Below are 23745 nucleotides of genomic sequence, written 5' to 3' on the forward strand. Positions count from 1 at the left end.
ACCACCACCACCACAAAACTAATCACAAGGACATTAAAAAACAGCATTTCAAAGACTTTAAGGCCAGTGCTGTCACGCATGGCTTACCTCATCAGATATGTGATCACAATGTTCGATTAGCCTATGTCTTAGGGGATGCCTGCTAATTTCTGACAGAGTTTCTGGCTCCCTCTGTTCTCCGAGGATAAAGACCACCATTTCCTGAAGCAGGACATCCGAGGTCACTTGCCGAACAATGCGATGCAGCAGAGCCGTGGATGTCAGAATCCCCATCTCGGAGCTAGGTATGGCAGACAGGGGGCGGTCAGCGGGAGAAATGACGAGGACAGTGACCACTTCTGTAAGGTGAGAGGGCACTCACGTCTGCATCAGCTCAGGCTCCATAACACCGATGAAGAACCTCTCATGGATGGCTTTGGCGAGGGCAACAGCGGCAGTCTAGAACACAGCACGGACATCAATAAACCGATTTGGGCCTAAAGACCACTGGCTCTCACTAGAAGCCACCACAAGAACAGTTACTTGCTTTTATCCCGCTCCACTTCCCCCAAACTAAAAAGAACAGGGGAAACAATCCCAGTAACTTTGGGAAGCTGGAGAGGAGCCACCGCTGTCTAGTGAGTGAGTGCAAAGCACTGCCCGTGACAGTAAGGCGCAGTTAAGACACTTTTGGAATAGTCACTCGTTTTACTTCATCAACGCATTTTAAAGCTATCAACAAACAATGAAGAATTCAAACCTTTTGTGCTTCCTTGATGAGTTGATCACAATAATCAAACCAGGAAAGAAACGAAATTAAGGCTCGCTTCCCTGGGAATGCTGATGCATCCTCTTTATGACTATATGAGTCCAACCTGCATGACACAAGAGAACACACTGAGGCCGGGAAGCGTGGACAGTCCTCGGTTTCTAAGGTGGAAGAAAACATCCGAACGAGCTCATTCAATACACAGAGCAATGCTGGACACCAACCGAAGAGACTTAGGGGGACACAGACAAGAGACGTCACTTCAGACAAAAGCCGTAAATCAGTTCACCCCAATACAGAAAACCATCCAGAGGGCAACCAGACAGTGCAGGAGCCAGGGAACGGAAGGTCTGCCGAAAGAGGCTTCTCTCTCTGCCCCCAAATGCAATGTGCTCCTGACATTAACAAGTGCAGCTGCCTGAAGGACACACGCAGAACACCGAGAGGGGACAAGAGCATAGGACAGACTTCCAAGACAAACGGCAAAGGAGAAGAGATGAGAACATTAGCTGGTCATAAACTGGACTCGATGGGTTTAGAACCAAAAGGGCTGAGCTGAGTGGGGAGGATGGCAGGGTGGACCTCAGAGGAGCTGGGCAGAGGGTGTGAACATGATCAAAACACACTGTATCAAAGTCTCAAATCATTAATATAAACATTTAATTTTCAAAAACAATGAAAATATTAGGCTGCTGGTAGATGGCAAGTTGTGAGTAGTTTTTAATGTTTTTATTTTAAAACAATTTATAAATGTTATAAAAAATTCATTATTTTCTTAAAGATTTTTATTTTTAGTGCTTGTGTGTGTTGTACAGAAATGTGTGTGTGAATGTAGACTCCCATGCAGGCTTGAAGAGTGGATTCCTGCAGTCAGAATTACAGGCAGCTGTGAGCTGCCTGTGTGGTGTGGATGCTGGGAACCAAACTCAGGGCTTCTGCAAGAATAGTATGAGTTCTGAACCAAAGCCCCATTTCTTTAATGAGAATACAGTGGGTGGGTTTGGGAAACAGAACTGAAGTAGGAACGTCTATAGGGCAGCCACAGGATCCTCCAGCCTGTCTAGGGCAAGGGGAAGTTACTCAAAGGCAGTCTCTCCTGGGCCAGGAGAAGCGTGAGGCAGAGGCAGGTGGATCTGTATTTAAGGGTAGCCTGATCTACAAAGCAAGTCCTAGGCCAGCCAAGGCTACACACTGAGACCCTGTCTCAAAAATAACACAAAACAACAAAGTCCCTCTTTTAAAGATTTCTGTTAACATAAACCTGTAATGGGTAAAACAGGAGCTGGACTCTGTAACCCTGGTCTGGTTCCACACCATTTTGTCAGCCCTAAGAGACATTACAATGAGTCCCAAGAAAATATTCCATTTAATCATCACAGTAGTGCTAACTTTTCAAAACTAAACATTCCTGTCACTGTAAAGCAGAAGTGGACTTTGGAATGTAGGCACCCAGGCAGCCCCCTCTGTGGAAAACAGTGGTGCTTACCCCCAGTTAACTGCCTCCACGGTTTCAATATCTAAGGGATCCATTGACTGAGGTAGGGCCTTGTACAGGGAGGTAAGTCTGCCGGTCAGCAGCTCACACAAGCAGGTGCTCTGAGCAAGGCACTTGGCCGCCGCAGGCTCTGGCAGACTCACCAAGAGCATCAAGCCCTCGCACGCTTTCACGGCTATCCGGCCGTCCTGAGGAAGAACACACGCGTTATTTGTGGAATTAAACATGAAAGGATTCGGTGTTTCTCAACAAGGGAGAATAAATGTTTCTACTTCTGAGGGGGTGTTACTGTGAACATGCTGGGGATAGTGAGACTTGACTCACAGGGCTCCTTGTGAGGGTCAACAGAGAATTCACTAAATTGTAATCCTGCTTTGGCCGAAGGACGGAGGCCTCTGGCGACGAAGAGACACTGAGGTCATCCAAGCTTGCAGACAGGTCATCCACCTGGGGAGGGGGCTCATCCTCTGACTCTGTGGGCCGCACCCCAGTAGCACCTGACAGCTCCTGAGGCTGGGGGCACTGGCTGGTGTCCGCTGACACTGGGTCCTGACTTTTGGGGGCATCTTCTGAGATGACATTCGGGGTTCCTTTGGAAGTCAGCGACCTTGACTTGCTCTGAAAAGGAATGTGTGTCTGTGAGGGTCACGTTCAGAACAGAAATCATGCTACACAGTGAGGCCCTCCTCAACCGAACAAAACCCAGAGCTCACATAGAAATGGCCTCCTTCCTTCTTTTCTGATGTGCTGGGATCACGGCTGGTCCTCACTGGGGCTAGACAAGCCCTGTACATCGCTTCTGAGCTACATCTCCTGCTCTGATAGACTGTGGGGGTCAGAGGTGGCGCTGGATATCGAAGGCAAGGCCCCACACATACTTGGCAAGTGCTGTACCACCAAGCTGCACTTCCAATCCTTTCTTGAATATTTATTTTGAATTAAGGCCTCATTTCGTTGCTCAGGCTAATAAGGAACCCACTTTGTAGCCCAGGCGGGTCCTGAAATGGCAATCCTTCTGCCTCAGCCACTAAGTGGCCTCCTAGTGGCTACTATAACAGACCTGTGCCATGAGGCCCAGCTTGGACTTTTCTGTGATTAGCATTCCAGGTGCTAATTAGAGTGGTAATAAGTGTTAAGTCAAATGAAAACATACAGACTCAAACCACATTTTAGATGTGATGCTACAGTCACATGATGTTACCGACTCTCCACACTAATTACAAGCCTTTGACTCTGACCACATGGACGATCTTAGCGACGACTGTGGCTGCTGGAAAGCACCAGTACTGGCAGGTGCAGTGTTTTCAGTTCCCAGTTATTACAGATACATCACCGCAGTGTTATTCCTGCTTGGGGGGGGGGGTGCAAACCCCAAAGTTCAAAGGTTGCCGGCATTAAGACTTGAGGTTTCCACAAAAGCCTCAAATTTTCTTTAATTTGTAAGAACATTTTTAAAGGATTTTCAAAATCTTAGCCTCTGCTTAGGAAATGATAAGAAACTACCCAGGGACATTTTTATTTGTATCTTAGAGGATTCAATTTGCTTGCCTGGTCCCCCCATCCAAATACAAAGAGACCCTTAACTGGAGCAAATTGTGAGTTTCAAGGCAAATGTCTTGCTTCCTATTTGACACAGAACAGAAATCCAATTACTTACAAGGTGAAGTTGCCCTGAAGTCAGCCTCACCACAGGGCCTCTCGCTGCCTTCATCACGGGGCACAGAGAAGGCTCAACTGAGTCACAGGCCACTCCCCGGCACAGTCATCAGAAACCATGGCCACTGCTGTATGAGTAGCCCTAACTCAGTCCTCACAAAGACAAGCTCAGGGCACACAATCAAACAACTCCATGTAATGAACAACTTGCCAACTGCCTACAAAACCCACAGCATATCACACTTTACAAAAGAGCATCACTTGAGCCTGTGAGATGGCTCAGGGTGAAGGCGCTTGCTGCCAAGCCTTAGGATCCGAGTTTGATTCCCCAAGACCCACACAGTGGAGCAAAGCAGTTCCTACAACTTGTCCTCTGACCTCCACACAAATAAAATGTACACGCATAAAATACACATTTTAATTAAAAAGAGAGAAGCTCAGCATTTTCCTGCCTCCTAATTTCTAATTCTGTCAGAATTGATGTCTCCAAGAAGAGTGCTGAGGGCAGACTCCTGGGCTTGCGGAATGTGGACTCTGGAGGCAGAGCCAAGCAATCTTCAGTTACAAAGTTAGTGACAGGAACTGCGGCCATCAGCAGAGTGCCCCTCACCGCTTAAACCCAGACTTCTCTCCAAACCACAGACCTGTGGTCTCAAATGCCAGTTCTTACGTCCATACGTCCATAAGGGCATCAGGACAGCTCCCAGTACTGAGAACCCCAACACCATTGTCCGCTCAAGACCAGCTCCTCCAGCACTCCCGTTTCCTCCTTCTGCCTCATCATTTCTCGAGGATTCCACGCATCCAAATAGCCTTTCCCTGCATCCTGCACACAAGCATCCCACAGCACACTGGGCCTGCTGCAGCCACGGCAGACGGGGCCACCTCAGCTCAACCCACTGCTTCCCACTCAGTCAGTTCCCCACATTTCTCCCTCCCAATGGAACCAGCTCAAAAACGCTGCCTGCAACTTCAGTTACTGAGGCCCAGATCTGACCAGGTAATAACATCGCTGTTCAGAATTCATCAGTGGCTCCGTGTGATGAACCCATCTCGCCATTAGAGCCTTTGACAGTTTCCGGCCTGTCCACTCTTACTTAGGCTGCTTCCTGAACAGACTCATTTCTAGCTGAGCATTTCTCACAGCTCGTCTCGAAGATGACTCTTCTAGGAAGTCTTTCTGATGACCTTGAGCAGACGCCATCTCCCCATCCTAAGATTTATTCTGCATCCTCCTGAGTCTCAGCTTGCTCTACCTCACGTCTCTGCACTAAACACCTAGCAAAGACTGACCCTAACTCTCCTATCTGCGCTTAACACACAGCAGATGCCTGTGATGGCTGGTTACATGAACAGATTTCAGGGGTGCATGCTGGAGAGCCACAGAGCAGTAGTGGATGGTGACAATGGTCATTGCCCATATTGAAGCCATAAAGCTCCATCTCCTGGAAGGCTTGCCATTCTGTGAGGATCAATGAAGCAGGCCTTAAGCTTTGTTAGCTATGAGAGGCTGTGCAGACCCAAAGATTGGAGAGGCAGAATCATCGTCCTCAAGAGGCGAACTGATTAACAGGAGGAAATAACGGCACGCCAGTAATCCTGAAGCTGGGGAGGCTGTGGCTGAGGCTGTGGCTGAGGCTGTGGCTGAGGCTGTGGCTGAGGCTGTGGCTGAGAGGCTGTGGCTGCAGTGCTACCCACTCAGCACCCTGCGCTCGTTGAGGAAAGCAGATGTGAGTTTCAGGTGTGGCAAGTGCACCTCAAGACTGACACGCACAGGCCTGCAGATCTCCTCTGCTTCTGGCCTATGTAATCATGAGACACGTTCAGAGACTCCCAGGCAAGTTTTGGGGAAAATCCATCTCAAGTATACCAAGTGTCTAAGAAAATATTAGAAAAAATGAACTTTGAAAACAAAAATCTCAGCCAGTAGCAGGGGCTCATGCTTGAAATCTAAGCTTTCAGGAGCTGAGACATGATTTCCGCAAGTTCAAGGACAGCCTAGGCTATATTGAGAATTCTAGGCCAGCCTGGGCTACAGGCTACAGAGTGAAATCCTATCTCAAAAATGAAAACCAGCCAGGCACGCAGGCAGAGGCAGAAAGAGTATCCCAAGTTCAAGGCCAGACTGGTCTACACAGCAAGTTCTGGGTGAGCCTAGGCCACACAGTGAGATCCTGTCTCAAAACACAAGGTGAAGAAACCTCACAGGCAACCAAACTAACCTATTTCCTATACAAACATTAAGAATAAAAGAACTATAATGTAGCCTAAGTAACCTATCTTTAGAAATCCGAAACTTGACTAACAGAACTATTTTGATGCAGACTTGAAGAAGAAGATAATAAGGGTGCACACTAATGGAAAACAGGCATCTCACGGCCCTAGTACTACATGCAGAATTCAATTCATGTAACTCTGCAGCCGAGCTGCTGCCAGCCTCCAGGAGCACTGCAGATAGGACCCCAAAGAAACATATTAGGGTGGCAGACACTAGAGCCTCCCAGCACCCCGAGACAGGAGACCGCACACACAGCTTACGGGAGGGCCCACAAGAAAGCCGCTTCCCTCAAACAGCCCTCAAGGATTCCACGGGCTAAGAAGAAAGGGGCTGGGGCATGACTGCGTGTTAAAGCGCTCGCCTCCCAGCACAAGGGCTTCAGCTGAGGTTCCCAGCGCCCATCACAGTGGCACATGCCTGTATCCCTGCACTGAGGTTTGCCGGCCAGTCTATCCTAACTGGTGAACTCCAGGTTCAGTGAGAGAGTCTCAGTCTCAGTCTCTGTCTCTCGCTCTCTGTCTCTGTCTCTCTGTCTCTCTCTCTCTCTCTGTCTCTCTCTCTCTCTCTCTCTCTCTCTCACACACACACACACACACACACACACACACACTATATGTAAACATACATTTTAAAAAGTCTAAAAAAAGATTAAAGGAAAAAAGAAAGTGAACAAAAGCAGAAAGTAGACACAATTTATTTTCCTTTTTAAAGCTGTAAGTAAAATCTAAAATATCAATTAAAACAGACTATGTCTTGATCGTGGCTATAAAAATAGTACAAAATACTGCAGGCATCCAAAAGGAAAACACGCTGCTGGTAACTGGAGATTGGTACAGCCTGCCCACCTCGGCACCTGCTGCCCTTCCCCCTCACTCCCTGGCATAGCGTCTATCTGGCTCAACTGCATTCCTTGAAATTTTCCTTCCAGGGTGACTTCAAGTTGGAATAAACATTGATTTTAAATGAAAACTACTCTGGTAGGCAGACCTTGCAGGCCTGAAATGCTCCTGAGGATTTCATTTCAATTTTCCTAAGGAGCTCCGAGTCTGAGGAGTGTGGCATACCTCCAGAAAAAAGTTAACCAGGTAGGGATCCTGTTTCAGCTTCGCACACACGATGCAGAGAAACTGAATCTCTTCATTTTCCGTTGGTGTTGCAAGGACCTCGCCACAGAGTCGAATTAATTTCTGTCAAAACATTTTTTAAACTTTAAAATTCTCTTTGTGCTATTATGCGGGCAAAGTAAAAAGAAAATGTATAGAACTTTACAAAGAAATATAAATACGGTGAGATATAGAAAACCCAAGTATTTGCTAATCCTCACGCTATTAGAATAATCTCCTCCATTATTTTTACTCCTAGAAAAACAACACAAAATCACTTGTATCTGAATTCACTGAGCTTTTAACTTGAAGTCAGGCAAGTGGGTACCTGCACAGGCCTGTGTACGTTGATGTGTGGAAGCAGGGGTTGCCGGATTCTTCCCAGAAGCTTGGTGTAGAACAGTAAAACCTGCTGCTTCATCCCTGGAGGACACTGGGCGCAGGACAGATAAACACATGCAAATGTTCACAGCAAGGCAGACCATATCTGTCAACATAGTTCCTCTCAAAGACAATGCCAGTGACCAGTTAATGACTTTACCACAACGAAAATTTCCATGACTGGCATTCTAGAAACACAATTATACACCTGAGACCACAGCCTCAGGTGATCACACACTTCATGGTGAGCATGCACTTTGGGGCAGTCAGCTGGTTATTGCTGGGACAACACCAGCCTATGAGGGTCTACTCGCTGCCAGACCAAGGGTCGATCTTGTTACTTACAAAACGAGCCAGTTCTAACAAACAGACACTGATAAAAGGGATCTTGTGCATTGACTCCTTTAAGCTAACGGCAAAGATATTTGGATTATGAGGACTATAAAGAACATTACTAGGAAGTTCTTATAGCATGCCAGCTACTTTGCTGAAAAGCAGCAATCCTGATGATCACTCTGGATTAAAGGAGCATGAGTCAGCCAAGTCATAAGTTCTGTAATAAAGTAGATGACATTGCCTATATACAGTTAAGCAGTCATGAGATCTGTATGCCCGAGGATCATCACAGCATGTTATCTGGAAACAGCCTAAATATAATCTTTAGTACGATGGTATTTTTAGGCAACAACTACCTTATATTACTCAGATAAAATGCTAACAACATTTATAATCACTTGCATCAGAAATAAACTTACTAGCAGTACAATTATTACCATCTTGCTAAAACATCAAACTAATTCAATTCAGTGTTGTAAAACTCCTCACTCGAAAGGATGGGGGCAAGGGAGCATGATGTAGTCCAGGTTATTAGGGAACAGATTTGCTCCTTAGAAAAGGGTGCACTTAACTCAAATGTACCTCAAATAAATTGGGGTATTATAGACTTCATTAAAAAGAAATTGTCTTTAATATGATTTACAATTATAATGACCATCATTTCATTTTAGTTTTTTACATTACAGAAGTTCACAGAACTACTGAGTTTTCGAGCTGGAGGAGGGCCCTACAACCACTGCAGTTAAAATAATACAGGTCACACAGCGTGCAGGTGTGCAGCAGGCAGCATCACGGAGTTTGTGAACAGCATGGTGTCCACACCACGACAAAACCAGCCGACGCATTCTCAGAACATGTCCTTGCCGCTAAGGATGTAAGAGTTTGAAGCTCCTGTGGTAAAATACTATTTATGTTATATTAGCTTTGCAAAGATTTTTCCAAATTCTTTAGGCCTAAAATTTGCATTGCATCCACTGTGATGATTCAGTGAATGTCTGAATAACCAAAGACGTTCCCTTTTAGGACCACAAACTCTTACAGCACAATTGTAATGGACTTCTTATCCCCCTTGACTGTGAGCACATGTACTTGAGTTTATCTTCACAAATGTTTACCCTGGGACTCTAAGCAGCTAAGTAGGAGTGTGGTCCAGAGCATGGGCATCTCTGCTCTCTATGGATGCTGTAGGTGCACAGGACACATACAGTCCCCATCTCCCCGATCTCTGGCCAAGCTGAGATGGGTGGGTCAGAGACTTACGTCGGCTTTCCCTAAGGTGTATAATGTTTCCAAGATCTTGTGGTGGAGTAGGTATTCCATACATGGCCCTGTTTCTCCAGATTCTCTCTCATTTTCTTCTTGGACCAGTATGTCTAACATCTGTTCCAGGTGGGATGGAATGTTTGTATCAGTCACTGGGGCTTTATCATCTAAACAACAGAAAAATCATAAATACTTGAAAAACTTCTTAAACTTCCTGTGTGCAACTGCATTACCCTTCTTCCCCATTCCAATTCCCACAGAAACGTCTAAACCACACATGTGAGGTGCGGTCACATGTGGCTATCTTTGTTAGAAACAGCATATTCAAACTGTGATCCACAGCCTGGAAGAGACCTTGTCAGTGAACATTCTTCCATATCATTTAGAAAGGTCTCTGAAAGGCAGACCTAACTTCTGTCTCCTCTGGTCCACTGCTCCTGAATTATTAACACCCCTGTGCCCCTGCACACACGGCCTGCGGTACCTCTGCTCGCCGACTCAGGAGCTCGCTTCACTTAGAGCTCAGGTCAGACCCTGCTCCCTCCGACTCCCCTTCTCTCATCCTCGGTCTATCCCAAGACTCTACCTGACTCAGACTGAATTTGCCCTTCACTAACTAAAGTACACACTTGTTTCTACTACTAGATAGAGAAAAAAATCCTTTAAAGTAAGAATGTATTTCCTTAAAGCCCAAAGAAGGAAAAAAAAAATCACAAAAGCTAACAGTAATATTGAAAGGTGGCTTGTCTCAAAAAAAATAAAAAACAAAAACGAAACACCTCTGCAGGTCAGCTGCTAAGCATGAATCGCACTCAGCGCATGTAAACTCACTTTCCATCTGAAGGGGCCATACCCCAGCCTTCACTTACTGCAGAGTTTCTTGTCTTTTACACATGAATTACCTCTGACCTCATCAGCTTGCCAGACAGCCACTCTCATTTCTTCACTCTTGTCTGATCTGTACATCCACTACTGTGACTGCATGATCCTCCAGAGAGCAGGCCAAACCCCAGCACAGGGGACCCGGGAAGCCACGCCTCAGTTCTTATAAACACCATCAGCCACAAGGAATGCCCGTTCTGTATGATTTGCAGGTGGCTGCTTTTGTGCTCAGCAGCACAGATGACACATGCAAAGGAGACTGTGTGGCCCAGAAGGCACAGTTCGCTGATTCTGAGGATAATCTACCCATGTCCTTCTCCTCACTGAGTACAACAGAAGCAACCAGGAGATAGTTTAAAAGGCTGTGCAGACTACTCCTGGCTGCTCTGCTTCCTGCCTTGTTTTCATTACCGGCCTCCAAAGGCCAAGTCCCCACTTGAGCACTGGATTTCTCTCTTTCCTACTTAATGATGATGCTTGCCAACACCCCGTCTTACTCTGGTATCTGCCTTTCCCTCCACTGGACTCTCTGAAGCCTATCTTACATCCTTCCATCCCTCCACCATCAGTTTCTTTTTTAAAATGCTAGTGTTGTGGTGCCGATGTACCGGATGGCGGCATGTAGAAGATTGCAAATAGATCCATAACTATTACCCTGTACAAAACTCAAGTCCAAGTGGATCAAAGACCTCAACATGAATCCAGTTACACTAAACCTGACAGAAGAGAAAGTAGGAAGCAGCCTTGAACACACTGGCACAGGAGATCACTTCCTGAATAGAAACACCAGCAGCACAGACACTGAGATTGACAATTAAAAAATGGGACCTCCTGAAACTGAGAAGCTTTTGTAAAGCAAAGAACACTGTCAATAAGACAAAACAACAGCCTACATAATGGGAAAAGATCTTCACCAACCCCACATCTGACAGAGGACTGATCTCTAAAATATATAAAGAACTCAAGAAACTAGACATCAAAATACCAAATAATCCAATTAAAAAATGGCGTGCAGATCTAAACAGAGAATTCTCAACAGAAGAATCTCAAACGGCTGAGATACACTTAAAGAATTGTTCAACATCCATACCCAACAGGGAAATGCAAATCAAAACAACTCTGAGATACCATCTTACACCTGTCAGAATGGCTAAGATCAAAAACACTGATAACAGCTTATGTTGGAGAGGATGTGGAGTAAGGGGAACACTCCTCCACTGCTGGTGGGAGTGCAAATTTATGCAGCCACTTTGGAAATCAGTATGGCGGTTTCTCAGGAAATTGGGAATCAATCTACCTCAAGACCCAGCTATACCACTCTTGAGCACATACCCAAACAATGCTCAATCATACCACAAAGACACACACTCAACTATGTTCATAGCAGCATTATTTGTAATAGCCAGAACCTGGAAACAACCTAGATGCCCCTCAACTAAAGAATGGAGAAAGAAAATGTGTTACCTTTACACAATGGAGTATTACTCAGCTGTAAACAACATCATCATAAAATTTTCAGGCAAATGGATGAAACTAGAAAGAAAACCATCCTGAGTGAGGTAACCCAGACCCAGAAAGACAAACATGGTATGTACTCACTCATAAGTAGATAGTAGATACAAAGCAAAGGATAACCAGGCTAGAATCAATAGCCCCAAAGAAGCTAGGTAACAAGGAGGACCCTAAGAGGGATGCATGGATTGCTCTGGGAAGGGAAAATGGATGAGATCTCCTGGGTAAACTGAGGGCTGGGGGAGGGTAGAGGGGAACGTGAGGGGAACGTGAGGGATCCGGATGGTCAAGTTGGGGGAGGGACAGAGAGGGAGAGCAATGAAAGAGATGTCTTGATAAATGGAGACATTATGGGGTTAGGGAGAAACCTGGTAACACGAAAACTTCAAGGAATCCACAAAGATGACCCCAGTTAAGACTCCTAGCAATAGTGGAGAGGGTGCCTGAACTCTGGCCTTCTCCTGTAACCAGATCCATGACTACCCTAATTGTCATCATAGAACTTTCATCCAGTAACTGACAGAAGCAGATGCAGAGATCCACAGCCAAGCACTGAGCCAAACTCTGGAAGTCCAGTTGAAGAGAGGGAGAAGGGATTATATGAGCAAGGGGGGGCAGTCAAGATCATGACGGGGAAACCCACAGAGACAGCTGGCTCCAGCTCGTGGGAGCTCACGGACTCTAGACTGACAGCTAGGGAGCCTGCCTGGGACCGACTAGGCCCTCGGCATGTGGGTAACAGTTGTGTAGCTTGCTCTGTTTGTGGGGCCCCTAGCAGTGAGACCAGGATCTGTTCCTGGGAGCATGAGCTGGCTTTTTGGAACCTGTTCCCTATGGTGGGATGCCTCGCTCAGCCTTGATGCAGGGGGAGGAGCTTGGTCCTGCCTCAACTTGATAGGCCATGCTTTGTTACCTCCCATGGGAGGCCTGCCCCTTTCTGAGGAATGGATGGGGGGGTAGAAAGGAGATGGGGGTTAGAAAGGAGATCAGGGAGGGAATGGGAGGAAAGAAAGGAGAGGAAACTGTGGTTGGTATGTAAAATAAATTAAAAAATTTAATAAAAAAAATGCTGGTGCGGGAATCCAGCACCTAACTCATGCCAGGCAAGTGCTGTACCACTGAACTATGCCCCCATCTTAATACCTTACATCTTTTGAAGTAATTAAAACATTTGGGGAGTACTGGGGATGGGCTCAGCGGGCAAAGTACCTGTCATTCAAGCATTAGGACCTGAGTTCGGATGCCCAACACCCGTGTAAACCCAGGCGTGTGGCCGTGTCTGTGATTCCGGTAGTTTGGGGAGGGAGAAGACAGGTAGGATCTCAGGAACTCACCGGCCAGTCAATCTAGACAATCAGTGAGCTTCAGTAAGAGACAATGTCTCAGAAAGTATGGTGGAGAGCTGTGGGATGTCCTTCTGTACGCCGTGAATATGTGTGGCACCCATTGGTTAATAAATAAAGCTGCGTTGGCCTATGGCAGGGCAGGATGGAGCCAGGCAGGAAAATCCAAAAGAGATAGTGAGAGAAGAGCGGGGTCGAGAGAGATGCCAGCCCAAGGTCCGAGGAGCAACATGTAAAGTCACAGAACACGTGGTGATATACAGATTAATAGAAATGGGTTGAGTTACGTTATAAGAGCTAGCTAGCAAGAAGCTTGAGCCATAGGCCAAGCAGTTTGTAATTAATATAAGCCTCTGAGTGATTATTTCGTAAGTGGCTGTGGGACTGTGGGTGGGAAAGATTCGTCCAGACTGCTGGGGAAGGCAGGACCAGAGAAACTTCCATCTACAGTGGGGAAGGCCAACAAGATGGCTACCAAGTAAAGGGGCTTGCGGTACAAGCCTGATGGCCTGAGTTCAATCCCTGGAGAGAGCCAACTCCACAACGTGTACTGATCTCTACACATATACCAAGGCATGCTTATTCATACACGTCACACACACACACACACACACACACACACACACACACACACACACACAAGGGGGAAGGTCAGGGACAGAAGGGGATGGAGAGGGACAGAGGGGGACAAAGGGAGAGGGAGACAGAGAGACTAATTGACCAATTTTAAAAAATAAAAACAAAGGTGGAGTGACTGAGGAAGATCCCCAGGATGGTCTTCTGTGCCCCTACCCATCCCCACCCCTCTTAGGTCTCCTCACACAATACTCCTCAGGAGGCAATCCACATACTGTCCATACATTTTCTACCCATTTTGTCCTAAACTTCATCACGGATCATCTTTCCTCAGTGCCATTAAAACAGGTTTCCTCAAGAACACCAGTGAGGGGCTGGCTGGCTGGATCAGTAGGTAAGAGCACCCAGGTGAGGGCCTCTCCAGATGAACATGGCCAAAGGGCAATGTGGTCTTCTCTAGACTGAAGTAGCCACCTGCCCGTCCCACACCCAAACACACACTGCCACGCCCCCCTCCTGCCTGCTTCATTCTCCGACTCTTAGCTGACACACACTTTGCATGTTTCTGTTTCCTGTGTGCCTCCCCGAGTCTATCAGGACAGAGCTGCTGTGCCTGCTGTGTGTGAGACTTCTACTCAGCTCCCACTGCCTAGAACACTGCCAAACACAGGAGATGTCCAAAGGGGACATTTGAAATGACCCTAAAAGAGGAATCAAATTGTTTAAAGTTAAAAATAACTGAAAACTCATCTTGAAGCAGATCATACGCACGGATGTTCCTTACCTGAAGTCTCTATGTAGTAATGGGTGATTGCCTTCCAGTGATAAACAAAGTCTTCTTGTAATGGAAGAGACGGAGCAAGCTACACAAACACAAAAGAACAGACTTAGAGCGAGGCATTAAACCCGCCTGTAAATTTTAATATTACACTTGTCCAGAACGCAAGAGAAGCATCAAAACAAAGGGTAAACTTGATTTTTATGTCAGATATCAAATAAGAGTTGGATCAAAATGAGTTGAATCCAAGGAAGCAAAATGACTTAAGAAGAACATCCCCTTGATCAATATTATTCGTAAACTACGGCATTCAACTTTCCCCCAGTCTGTTATCACACGGCTTCAAAGGCGACCAAAGCAAAGCACCGTCATTCTGACTAAGGTATCTGCGAATGACACTACTGATGACCAGAGGTCTCTGGACCCCGGACTTTGGACGGGGAGAGGGTGGCGAGTAGCTGGCAATGGCTTACACACCAGCACAGCACACACACCGCACTGCCAACGCCATAATCAGATTAAACTGCTCCCTACTTTCCACGGCTCTCTCTGTAAGCCTGGGTCAGGCAGTGTATATTTTTAGCAAAATAACTACGTGAACAAGACACTACAATTTAAATTCTACAAAATGTGTTACAGTGCAAGCTTTGAAATGCACTTCCTAAGTTTTAAGGCCAGAGTTACAGCCCCCAGTCACTTTTCTGCCAGTGGGCCAGCACGAGGGAAATCAAGTTAAATGGAAGAAAGACAGATGTGGCCGCTCCTTCTCCAGGAGCCTTGACTCTTCCTTGAGAGAGAGGGGGGAGGGGGGAGGAGTGGGGGAGGAGGGGGCATACTAGAGGTGTTGTCAAGTTCTGTCAGAAGTATAACTCTGACCTACGGAAATGCAGAGCTAGAGGTTTCTAGCCTGGGAACCCAAGTCTGATGGGGTAACTGCCATTTCATACTCCTCTAAGTGCCCACAGTGTCCAAACTTCAACATTGTGGCCAGTTGTTGTCATCTACAAAGCTCACACTTGAGAATGCAGCAAACTGAGTACACACACACACACACACACACACACACACACACACACACACACACAGCCTCATCATGTCTTAAGAGTCTATGGTTTTGTGTTGGGCCACATTCACGGCTTCCCATGGCTGCAGGTCGGGGACACCCACCAAATGACCTGCAGTCAGATCTCTCCTACACTTCCACTTGTTCCAGGTTGACCTTGAAGTTGACAACTCTGTCAACACAATTTCTCAACTCTTGTGCAACTTACGGGTACAGTCCTGGACATGTTAAGTGGCTCAATCCACAAGGTGCCTACATTTATGAAAATGGGTCTCAAGAATTTCAAACCATCACTGGCTTCTTAAAGCTGACTCTCGCTACACTGTCTGCCTGTGTGCAGAGAACTTGACTAAGAAAGTAGAAATACCCAGTGCAATTGTGAAAGCCTTAACAGGCAGTTAAGCTTTGGGAAGACTCAGCTTTACGGAGTTAAATTCACTAAAATGGGACAGACACAGGAGGAAATGATTGCGTTTTTAACGTAGTAACAATTCCACCTTTTAGGTGGTTACACAGTGTCCTTCCTCCAGCTCTTCCCCAGCAGGCCCCCAGGCTGGAGGCTCTGCCACAGAACACCATCAAATCCCAAGCAGGACGGTGCTATTACTCCGGTGCAGGGGAGAAACAGCAGAATTGTTCTGAATTACAGTAACTCAGATGACTAACAATCTCATTCAAACATGAATAAATTCTCTTACTTCGTGAGACTCCAGTAAACTTGCCTTTTCTGTAACTAACATGCAAATGACCTGTTACCACTGCATAAAAACATCCATCCTCTGAAAGGGGATGTGTGAATCAGCAGCAGGAGACTATAATTCAATTTTTCAGTATTTGGAGATTAAATTCTCAAAACTCTCATCCCTATAGCCACCCCAAATGGCCAGGATACCTATCTGTGACTTCCTGTTCTCGTACTGGGACTTCCTGTTTTCCTATCTGGACTGTCCTCCTCTCTAGGAAGTTTCCCCTCTCCACTTTGAAGCACCCACTTCCTCCTAGCCTTGACCCCAACTTTTACCACTGCTTAGCTGCTCTCATTTAGAATGTAACTGGACAAGGGCTGGGGTGGTACCATTCTTTTCATCATTTAGACTCCTGGTTTCAGCCCAGTGATGGAGCCGAATCAGCACCAAAATATTCATTTGATACACAGATGTGCAGGCTAGCACTCACTGGTCATGCACACTAGTGAGTCTTTACTCATTGAACTGGAGATCAAACTGAGGGCCTTGCAGAAGCAAACACTCCACCATCAGGCCACACCCCCAGCACTCTTCACTTTTTATACTGCAGCAGGGTCTCACTACATATTCCAGGTAGGCCTTGAACTTGAAATCCTCCTGCCTGAGCTGCCTGAGTGCTGGGATTACAGGTGTGCACCACCCCATCATACCCAGCCTAAAACAGTGTTAAATTCTCACTGGAGCTCCTCTTTTGCTCAAATTCCCATCAAAGACCAAAACACCAGTTAGCTGACTTTGCCTTAGGTAACAGTGCTTTCTGCCAGAAACCTGGACTTTGTCCAACACGTCAAATACACAAAAGGACTTCCATCAACAAACCTTCCAGTCACCACCTCTGCTTGAAATGTCTACAAAATGCACATTCTAAAAGATCTTTTAGAGTGTCCTTTTCTACCCCAAACTTATTTTATCTTTGTTTTGGTGTTTGTTTTTGTTTGAGACAGGGTCTCTTGCAGTCCCAGTTGGCTTCAAACTCACTATGTCCTGGCCTTGAACTCCTGCTCCTCTGGCTTCCAGCTCCTGAGGGTTGGGATTACAGCATGTACATAACCCACATCTGGGTTTGCCTTGTGTTTCTTAAGACAGCCCAGGCTTGCCTGGATCTCACTCAAGAAGGTCTTGGAGATACAAGTGTGAGCTACCACATCTGTTTCCAAGTCCTCAACACCCTCCCTATCTTTCCTGCCTCTCTACTACCCTGTTCCAGTCTCACCTCCAGAGAATCTTCAACTCCTGAGATCAGCTTCCTTCCTATCCAGCCCCCAGCCTGGCCAAACCGATCTTAGAAGCATTATCCACCGGGCACCCCACCAAACTCTCCTACACACCTCGTTTTAACCCCTGCAGCAATCTGTGCATCAACTACTCACACTGTGTGGAGAAGGAGCTTGAGTGCACCAACTCAATAAACTTCCGTGTCAGGACAGAAGGGGGACAGAGGCTGGCCTGGACCCCTGCTCTGTCGGTTCCAGGCTGATCGCGCCCTTCTGCATCCCTGACAGTATGACTTCCCAGGTGTTTAGCCAGTTGGCACTGTGAACCAAGACGCAGACACACCATGTTTCCTTAGTGTGTCGGGGCTTTCACCCCGCCTCTTAAAACATTTGCTGAATGAGAAAAGGGCTCAAGTGGGGTTGGAAAAGAAGTCCCTGCTGGGACAGAGCTGTTTTCAAGAATTGGTAGCCACTAGCCATGCCACTAGGCAAACTGCTGAAGAGGGCAGAGGATCAAGGCCAGCCTGGGTTACAGCTTTAGGCCTGGAATGGTTCAGAGGCAGAGGGCTCTAGCAGGCAGGAGGCCCATGTTCAGTTTCCAATATGGTGGATGGGGTGGGATGCTGTTCCCAACAACTGTCTTTGAAACAAACCTATACTTTGAAAACATTGATTCACATTCTGAAGGATGACTTCCACTTAGCTGGTTAAAACAGATAAAAGCTCAGAAAGGGAAAAAGCCACTCTGCAAGACCTAGCCCTCAGCAAACACTAATGGAAACGGCTGAAATAGTCCAATCTAACCTTAGGACGGGCCTCACCAGAGTTGAGACATGTGGCAACTGGCTAACAGAACACATTCATTCCTACAACTCTTACTGTAACTCGAATTCCTAAATGGTCTTTTAATAAATAACCCGGAGTCAGATATTGGGGTAAATGCTGAAAGATCAGAGAGACAAAGGAACAAGCCATTGCCACATCTCACCTTGCCAACTCCACGAATCCTCTGACTGAATGCCTCTGAGTCCTCAGAGGTCCAGCAGAAAAGGGCTTTGGTTTCTGTCTCCTCACACCTTATATACCTTTCTCCACCCAGCCATATTACTTCCTTCCTAGTTCTGGGATTAAAGGCCTGTGATTCCCAAGTACTGGGATTAAAGGTGTGTGCCACCACTGCCTGGCTCTGTTTCTCTCCTAGACTGAGTCAATCTCATGTAGTCCACTGTGGCCTTGAACTCACAGAGATCCAAACGGATCTCTGCCTCCCGAGAGCTAGGATTAAAGGTGTGTGCCACCACTGCCTGGCTCTGTTCCTCTCCTAGACTGAGTCAATCTCATGTAGTCCAGGGTGGCTCTGAACTCACAAAGCTCCTGAATGCTAGGATTAAAGGTGTGCGTTACCACTGCCTGACCTCTATGTTTAATCTAGTGGCTGTTCTGTTCTCTGATCCTCAGGTAAATTGTATTAGGACACACAACACATCACCACTTACTAACCAGTTCATGCTGCATGAGAGGAAGACCATCTTTTCCAGAAAAGGAGGTATTACATTACAGGTCTTGGCTTTTATTGGCTTAAAACACATTTACAAACGTGAGGCTTTGAAAACATCTTCTATTTCCCCTTTTTGTAGTTTTTGGCAAATGAGGAAAAACCATTTGATTAATACATGCCAGGTGTGATAGCACGCTCCTGTAATCTCCATACTTGGGGGGCTGAGGCAGGAGGACCCCAAGTTTGAGGTCAGCCCCAGCAATTTAGTGAGACCCTATTTAAGAATAAAATTTTAAAGTCTGGAGAGATGGTTCAGCAGTTAAGAGTACTTGTTGCTCTTGCAGAAGACCACGTTTGGTTCCTGGGACTCGGTATCCTTTTCTGACCTCCACAGGCACCTAGCGTACACTTAGTTCATATACATATGCAAACAAAACACTCATACACATGAAATAAAGTGAATCTAAAGAGATTTTTTTTTTTAAGAAAAAAATTTAAAGGGATGGCCCAGCAGTCAAAGATACTTGCTGGTGTCTGACCCCTTGTGTTTGAGTCCCCAGGACTCACACAGTAAAAGGGAAAGATGTCCTCAGACTTCTACCTGATCAAGTGCTGTCTTCTCTCTCTCTCTCTCTCTCTCTCTCTCTCTCTCTCTCTCTCTCTCTCTCTCTCTCTCACACACACACACACACACACACACACACCCTACACACCACATATGCTTACGCATGCATGCACTCACTCAAAAAAAAAGGTCATGATAAAAATGTTCAGGAAAGGCTTGGGGTGGGGTGGGTAGAAGACTGTGGTACAGTGATTCCCTAGCATTTACCAAGGCCCTGGGTTAAATCCTCAACACCAGAAACTAAATGAATAATGAAGCACTAGCCTGTGATCCCAGCTCTTGGGGGGGGGGGGGGCAGAAAGATCAGGAGTTCAAGGTCATCTTTGGTACTTAGCAAGTCTGAGGCTGGTCAGGGACCTTAACTCAAAAACAAAACAAACAAAAACCCCAAACTCCTTACCTAACCTCATCTAGATGAATATACATCTGATTAACCTTAAAAAAAAATAGAAGGCTTATCTGACTGAATATGGACACTTAGACACAGCAACACCGTAAGGCCAGGTAGGACAGAGCATAGCTCTGAAGAAGCATGCAGTCACCGGCGGGCCTGGTATTCCCTCCCAAGTCTGCAGAACCCTGATGATTCTATTCTTTGGAATGCTGCATCAGAACATAAAAGGAGAAAGAAAAACCCAACAAATTAAGGAATGCGAAGACTTGTTTATGAATAAAAACAAGCAAAAAGTCAGAGACTGAGTAACCAGGAACTAATCTTGGGTTATGAAAAAACATTCAACTACCAAAGGACGGCTTTATGTATCATTATCTAAGAGTTCTTTCCCAGGAGAAGGTTGAAGGGGGCATCCGAAAATATTCTTCAAGGGATGAGGGACCAAGTCGATAACCCCAGCCCTTGGGAGATGGAGGAAGGGAGGTTTACAAATCTACAACTCTAATTTTGTTAGCTGACCCTAAAATCACCGTGGTATTTGATTCATTTTTTTTCTTTAAAAAAAAAAATCATGTGAATTTGAAAGTGATTAGGTCATTCCCAACGTAAGTACAGGGCCAGCCTGGGCTACATGAGACTCTAACACAACAAAAAAGCAAAGCAGAACCAATCAGATTTCAGGAGCTTTACTTTCTCTTGGTAAACTGTGTGGGTGGTATAGCATATCAGAAACCAGCATTGAGCAAATGAACTTGACATTTCCACAGGTCAGACACCTATTCCTGGAACTAGGTGAACCTAGTGAACTCCTTCTCACTGACCCAAGCAAGACAGAGAAACTATTAACCAGCCAGAGTCTCACTCAGGTAATCTGGTAGATGTTAATGATACATGCAATTATAAAAAGATTACAAAAACAGAAAACACAGGCCTTAGGACAAAAAACGAGCCAATAAACCAAAAATCCTAGCTAGGTTTGGTGGCATGCCTAGACAGAGGCTAAGGCAGAAGTTCAAGGCCAGCTTGGGAAACTTGGTAACACTTGATCTCAAAAAATAAAATAGAATAAAATAAAATTCAGTGGGAGAGCTTTTGCCTAGAAAATGACAGGCCCCAGGGTTTAATCCACATAACTTATGCCTAATTATCTCTTATTTATCATTATATTAAGTTTGACGACTATACTCTAAAGTATAATTCAAAATATCGATATAACTGTTAATCTTAAAACTTTTAAATTATTTTACAGATGCTGTTGCAGGCTGACTCTGTATTAGGCAGGGAAAGGGAAAGTGTGTCTCGAAGCCCTGTCTTCTCTCCGTGTGTCAACACTGCTCCTCCCCCTTTCTTGCTTGGTTTGATGTGTCACCAAAGGGGGGAAACAAAAAACCTAAATTCCATATACTACATAACTGGAATTGTATTAAAGTTTTGTCTCCACAACTGAAATTTACAACTCTAATTTTGTTAGCTGACCCTGAACACCACCGTGGCATTTGATTTTTTTTTCCTTTAAAAAGTCGCGTGAGGTTGAAAGTTCTATTATGAAGTCATTCACAACATGTAAAGAAAACGTCATTTTTAAAATTAACACAGTAACTTTCGTCACACAGGGTAATACTTAATCCAAAACAAGCAAGTCAAATAAAGCAACGGGATGTGTTTGGTACTGGCAAGGCATTCTCTTTCTAGGTTCTTCGGGTCTGTTAGGAGGTTTGAGTAATGTCCCTCTGTTGTTGAAGACCAGCCTCAAAGTACAGCGGTTGCAGGCTGCGCCAAGAGCGTCCGGGAAGCGCATTATTAGACAAGAAAAGGGAAACAGATGGTGAGAGCTGGGCGATCGCGGACCTGCAAACTCCTGCAGATCCATCGCCCAGGTCCTGCCGAGGTGAGCCGCCGGCCCGAGCAAGCAAGCAGCAAGCAAGCAAGCAACCGAGAGCCGGCACCGGCGTCAACCGGGCCCGCGGTCCCCAACGCTCCTCTCCCACCCGCACGGAAGCAAAAGCAAGTCCAGCCCACCGGCACCGCCGTTCTATTGTCTTGCGCGGCGCTGGCCACTCGGCCCCGGAGGTTAACGGCCAGGAGGCCCCGGGAGCCGCCCGGTCCCCCGGCGGGAGGGCAGAGGCCGGGCGAGCGCCCAGGCCTTCCTTCCCCGCAGCCTCCCCGCTCCCGGCAGCTCGGGCCGCCGTCCCCGCACCCCCCACGCCCCGCGCGGCCTCACCGCCTCCACGGCGTGCTGCAGGATGGACGTGAGCTTGGAAAACATCCTGTCCCGGGACTGCAGCAGCCTCTCCCGGGACGACCTGGAGAGCTCCTCGATGCGCCGCCGCCGCCCCTGCTGCGGCTGCCCGGGCCGCTCCAGAGTGAAGGCGGGTGCGGGCGGGCTCGGGCGGGGAGCTGAGGGCGGAGGCCGAGCGGGAGGCGCGGCGCTCGGCTCGGAGGGCGCAGGGCCGCGGCGGGCGGCTCCGAGGACGCTCGGCTGGGACTCGGGGCCCCGCGGAGCTCGGCGGCGGCGGCGGCGGCGGCGGCGCGGACACGGTGGCAGGAGACTCGGGCTCTTCCGGCAGCTGTGCCCGCCGCGGCCTGCAGGGGGCGCCGGCGCGTCCCGGGGAAGCCCAGGCCTCGGCGGCCTGCGGCGCTGGACGTGGGGCGGGGCGCGCAGAGGCCGCGGCGGGGAGGGCGGGGCCGGCGCGGTGCACCGGGCCGGCGGTGCTCGGCCGCGGGGACCGGCGCAGCGTGCGGATTTTGCCACGACACGTTGACATTGTGCTTACGTATGTCCCACACCGGGCAAGTTTGGAAGGCCGCTAGGGAAATACCAGCATCCCTAAAGCAAAAACGAACAGTGGGTCCACGTGCTAGGAATTCGAACGCATCAGGGGCAGGTGAAAAAGAGTCCTCCGGGCTGTAAAATAGCTTATTAGTCTTATCAAAACCGGAAGAGCCAAGTGGACACGTGGGACGAGGGTTCGGTTAAGTAACTCAGGATAGTGAGTTACAAGGTTTCAGTGTGTTCCTGGAAAAGAAAAGAATATTCAAGTTGCCTAAGACTGATAAGTGGAGCTACAGTGTGATAAGCACTTAGCTGGAGGTCTCCTAAAACTCCAAGCAACAATGTATTAAACAAGCCTAGAGGAAACACTGATCCGACCTGACAATTTTAAGTTGGTTGATAAAACTTCTGAAAGAACTTTAGAGAACTTTGCTTTAAGCTGATATTAGCATTTCACCAAGAGGATCGATCAGGGAGTTCTGGATTAGAGTGGAGTAGATTTCTCATAACCATTGGTGAAAATACCTTTATTTATAGTAAAATTCGTTGAACAGAGGACAGATAAAGGGCAGAAGAGGTCGCCACAGATCTTAGGGTTAAGAAGCCAGACCCAGGAGGTGGGTCCTGTTTGAATCCAGCTCTGCCACTCTTGAGCATGGGGTGGAGGGATTTTCACAGGCTTTCCTCAACTGTTGTCATGTTAGTAACGACACAGAGGATGGGAAGCCAAGGTATAAGGTAAAGGGAGACCGACTCTTGTCCTCTTTTTCCATTCTTTGGTTGCACTTCTGTTGAGGCCGGTAAGCATGACCTCGTTTTCTGTAAACTAAAATACTGCCAACCTCCTCTGTAATTTGTTGAATATTGAGAAGTGTTTCTTTCCAAATTCAGGCTCCTTGTTCCTGCTCCAACCCAGAGCATATAATTGTTGTTGTTGTTATTATTATTATTCATACTGTTTAAGAGGTTTGGTCATTTTATTAACTATAATGATTTTCCTGGCCTAATTATATGGCATTTTGTATTTTCATAATGCCTTACAACCACAGCTTGTGTGGGGAGTTAGGTTTAAACAGACTGA

General features: G+C 46.9%; 1 protein-coding gene across 1 annotated transcript in view; it reads right to left on the reverse strand.

The window, feature by feature from the left end:
- Fhip2a (FHF complex subunit HOOK interacting protein 2A) overlaps positions 1-22359 on the reverse strand; it is a 28822-nt gene extending 6463 nt beyond the window's left edge. The window contains exons 1-10 of the mRNA XM_052762199.1: positions 22113-22359; positions 14358-14436; positions 9258-9427; positions 7609-7713; positions 7242-7364; positions 2568-2861; positions 2235-2431; positions 740-854; positions 362-438; positions 88-280 (exon numbers count right to left, since the gene is read on the reverse strand). Of these exons, the coding sequence (XP_052618159.1) occupies positions 88-280; positions 362-438; positions 740-854; positions 2235-2431; positions 2568-2861; positions 7242-7364; positions 7609-7713; positions 9258-9427; positions 14358-14436; positions 22113-22157 (1398 nt within the window). The 5' untranslated portion in view covers positions 22158-22359. The remainder of the gene's footprint in view (positions 1-87; positions 281-361; positions 439-739; positions 855-2234; positions 2432-2567; positions 2862-7241; positions 7365-7608; positions 7714-9257; positions 9428-14357; positions 14437-22112) is intronic.
- Between the last annotated feature and the right edge of the window lie 1386 nt (positions 22360-23745).

This window comes from Peromyscus californicus, unplaced genomic scaffold, assembly GCF_007827085.1.
Source record: "Peromyscus californicus insignis strain IS unplaced genomic scaffold, ASM782708v3 Scaffold_4__1_contigs__length_199733344, whole genome shotgun sequence".
NCBI classification, from domain to species: Eukaryota; Metazoa; Chordata; class Mammalia; order Rodentia; family Cricetidae; genus Peromyscus; species Peromyscus californicus.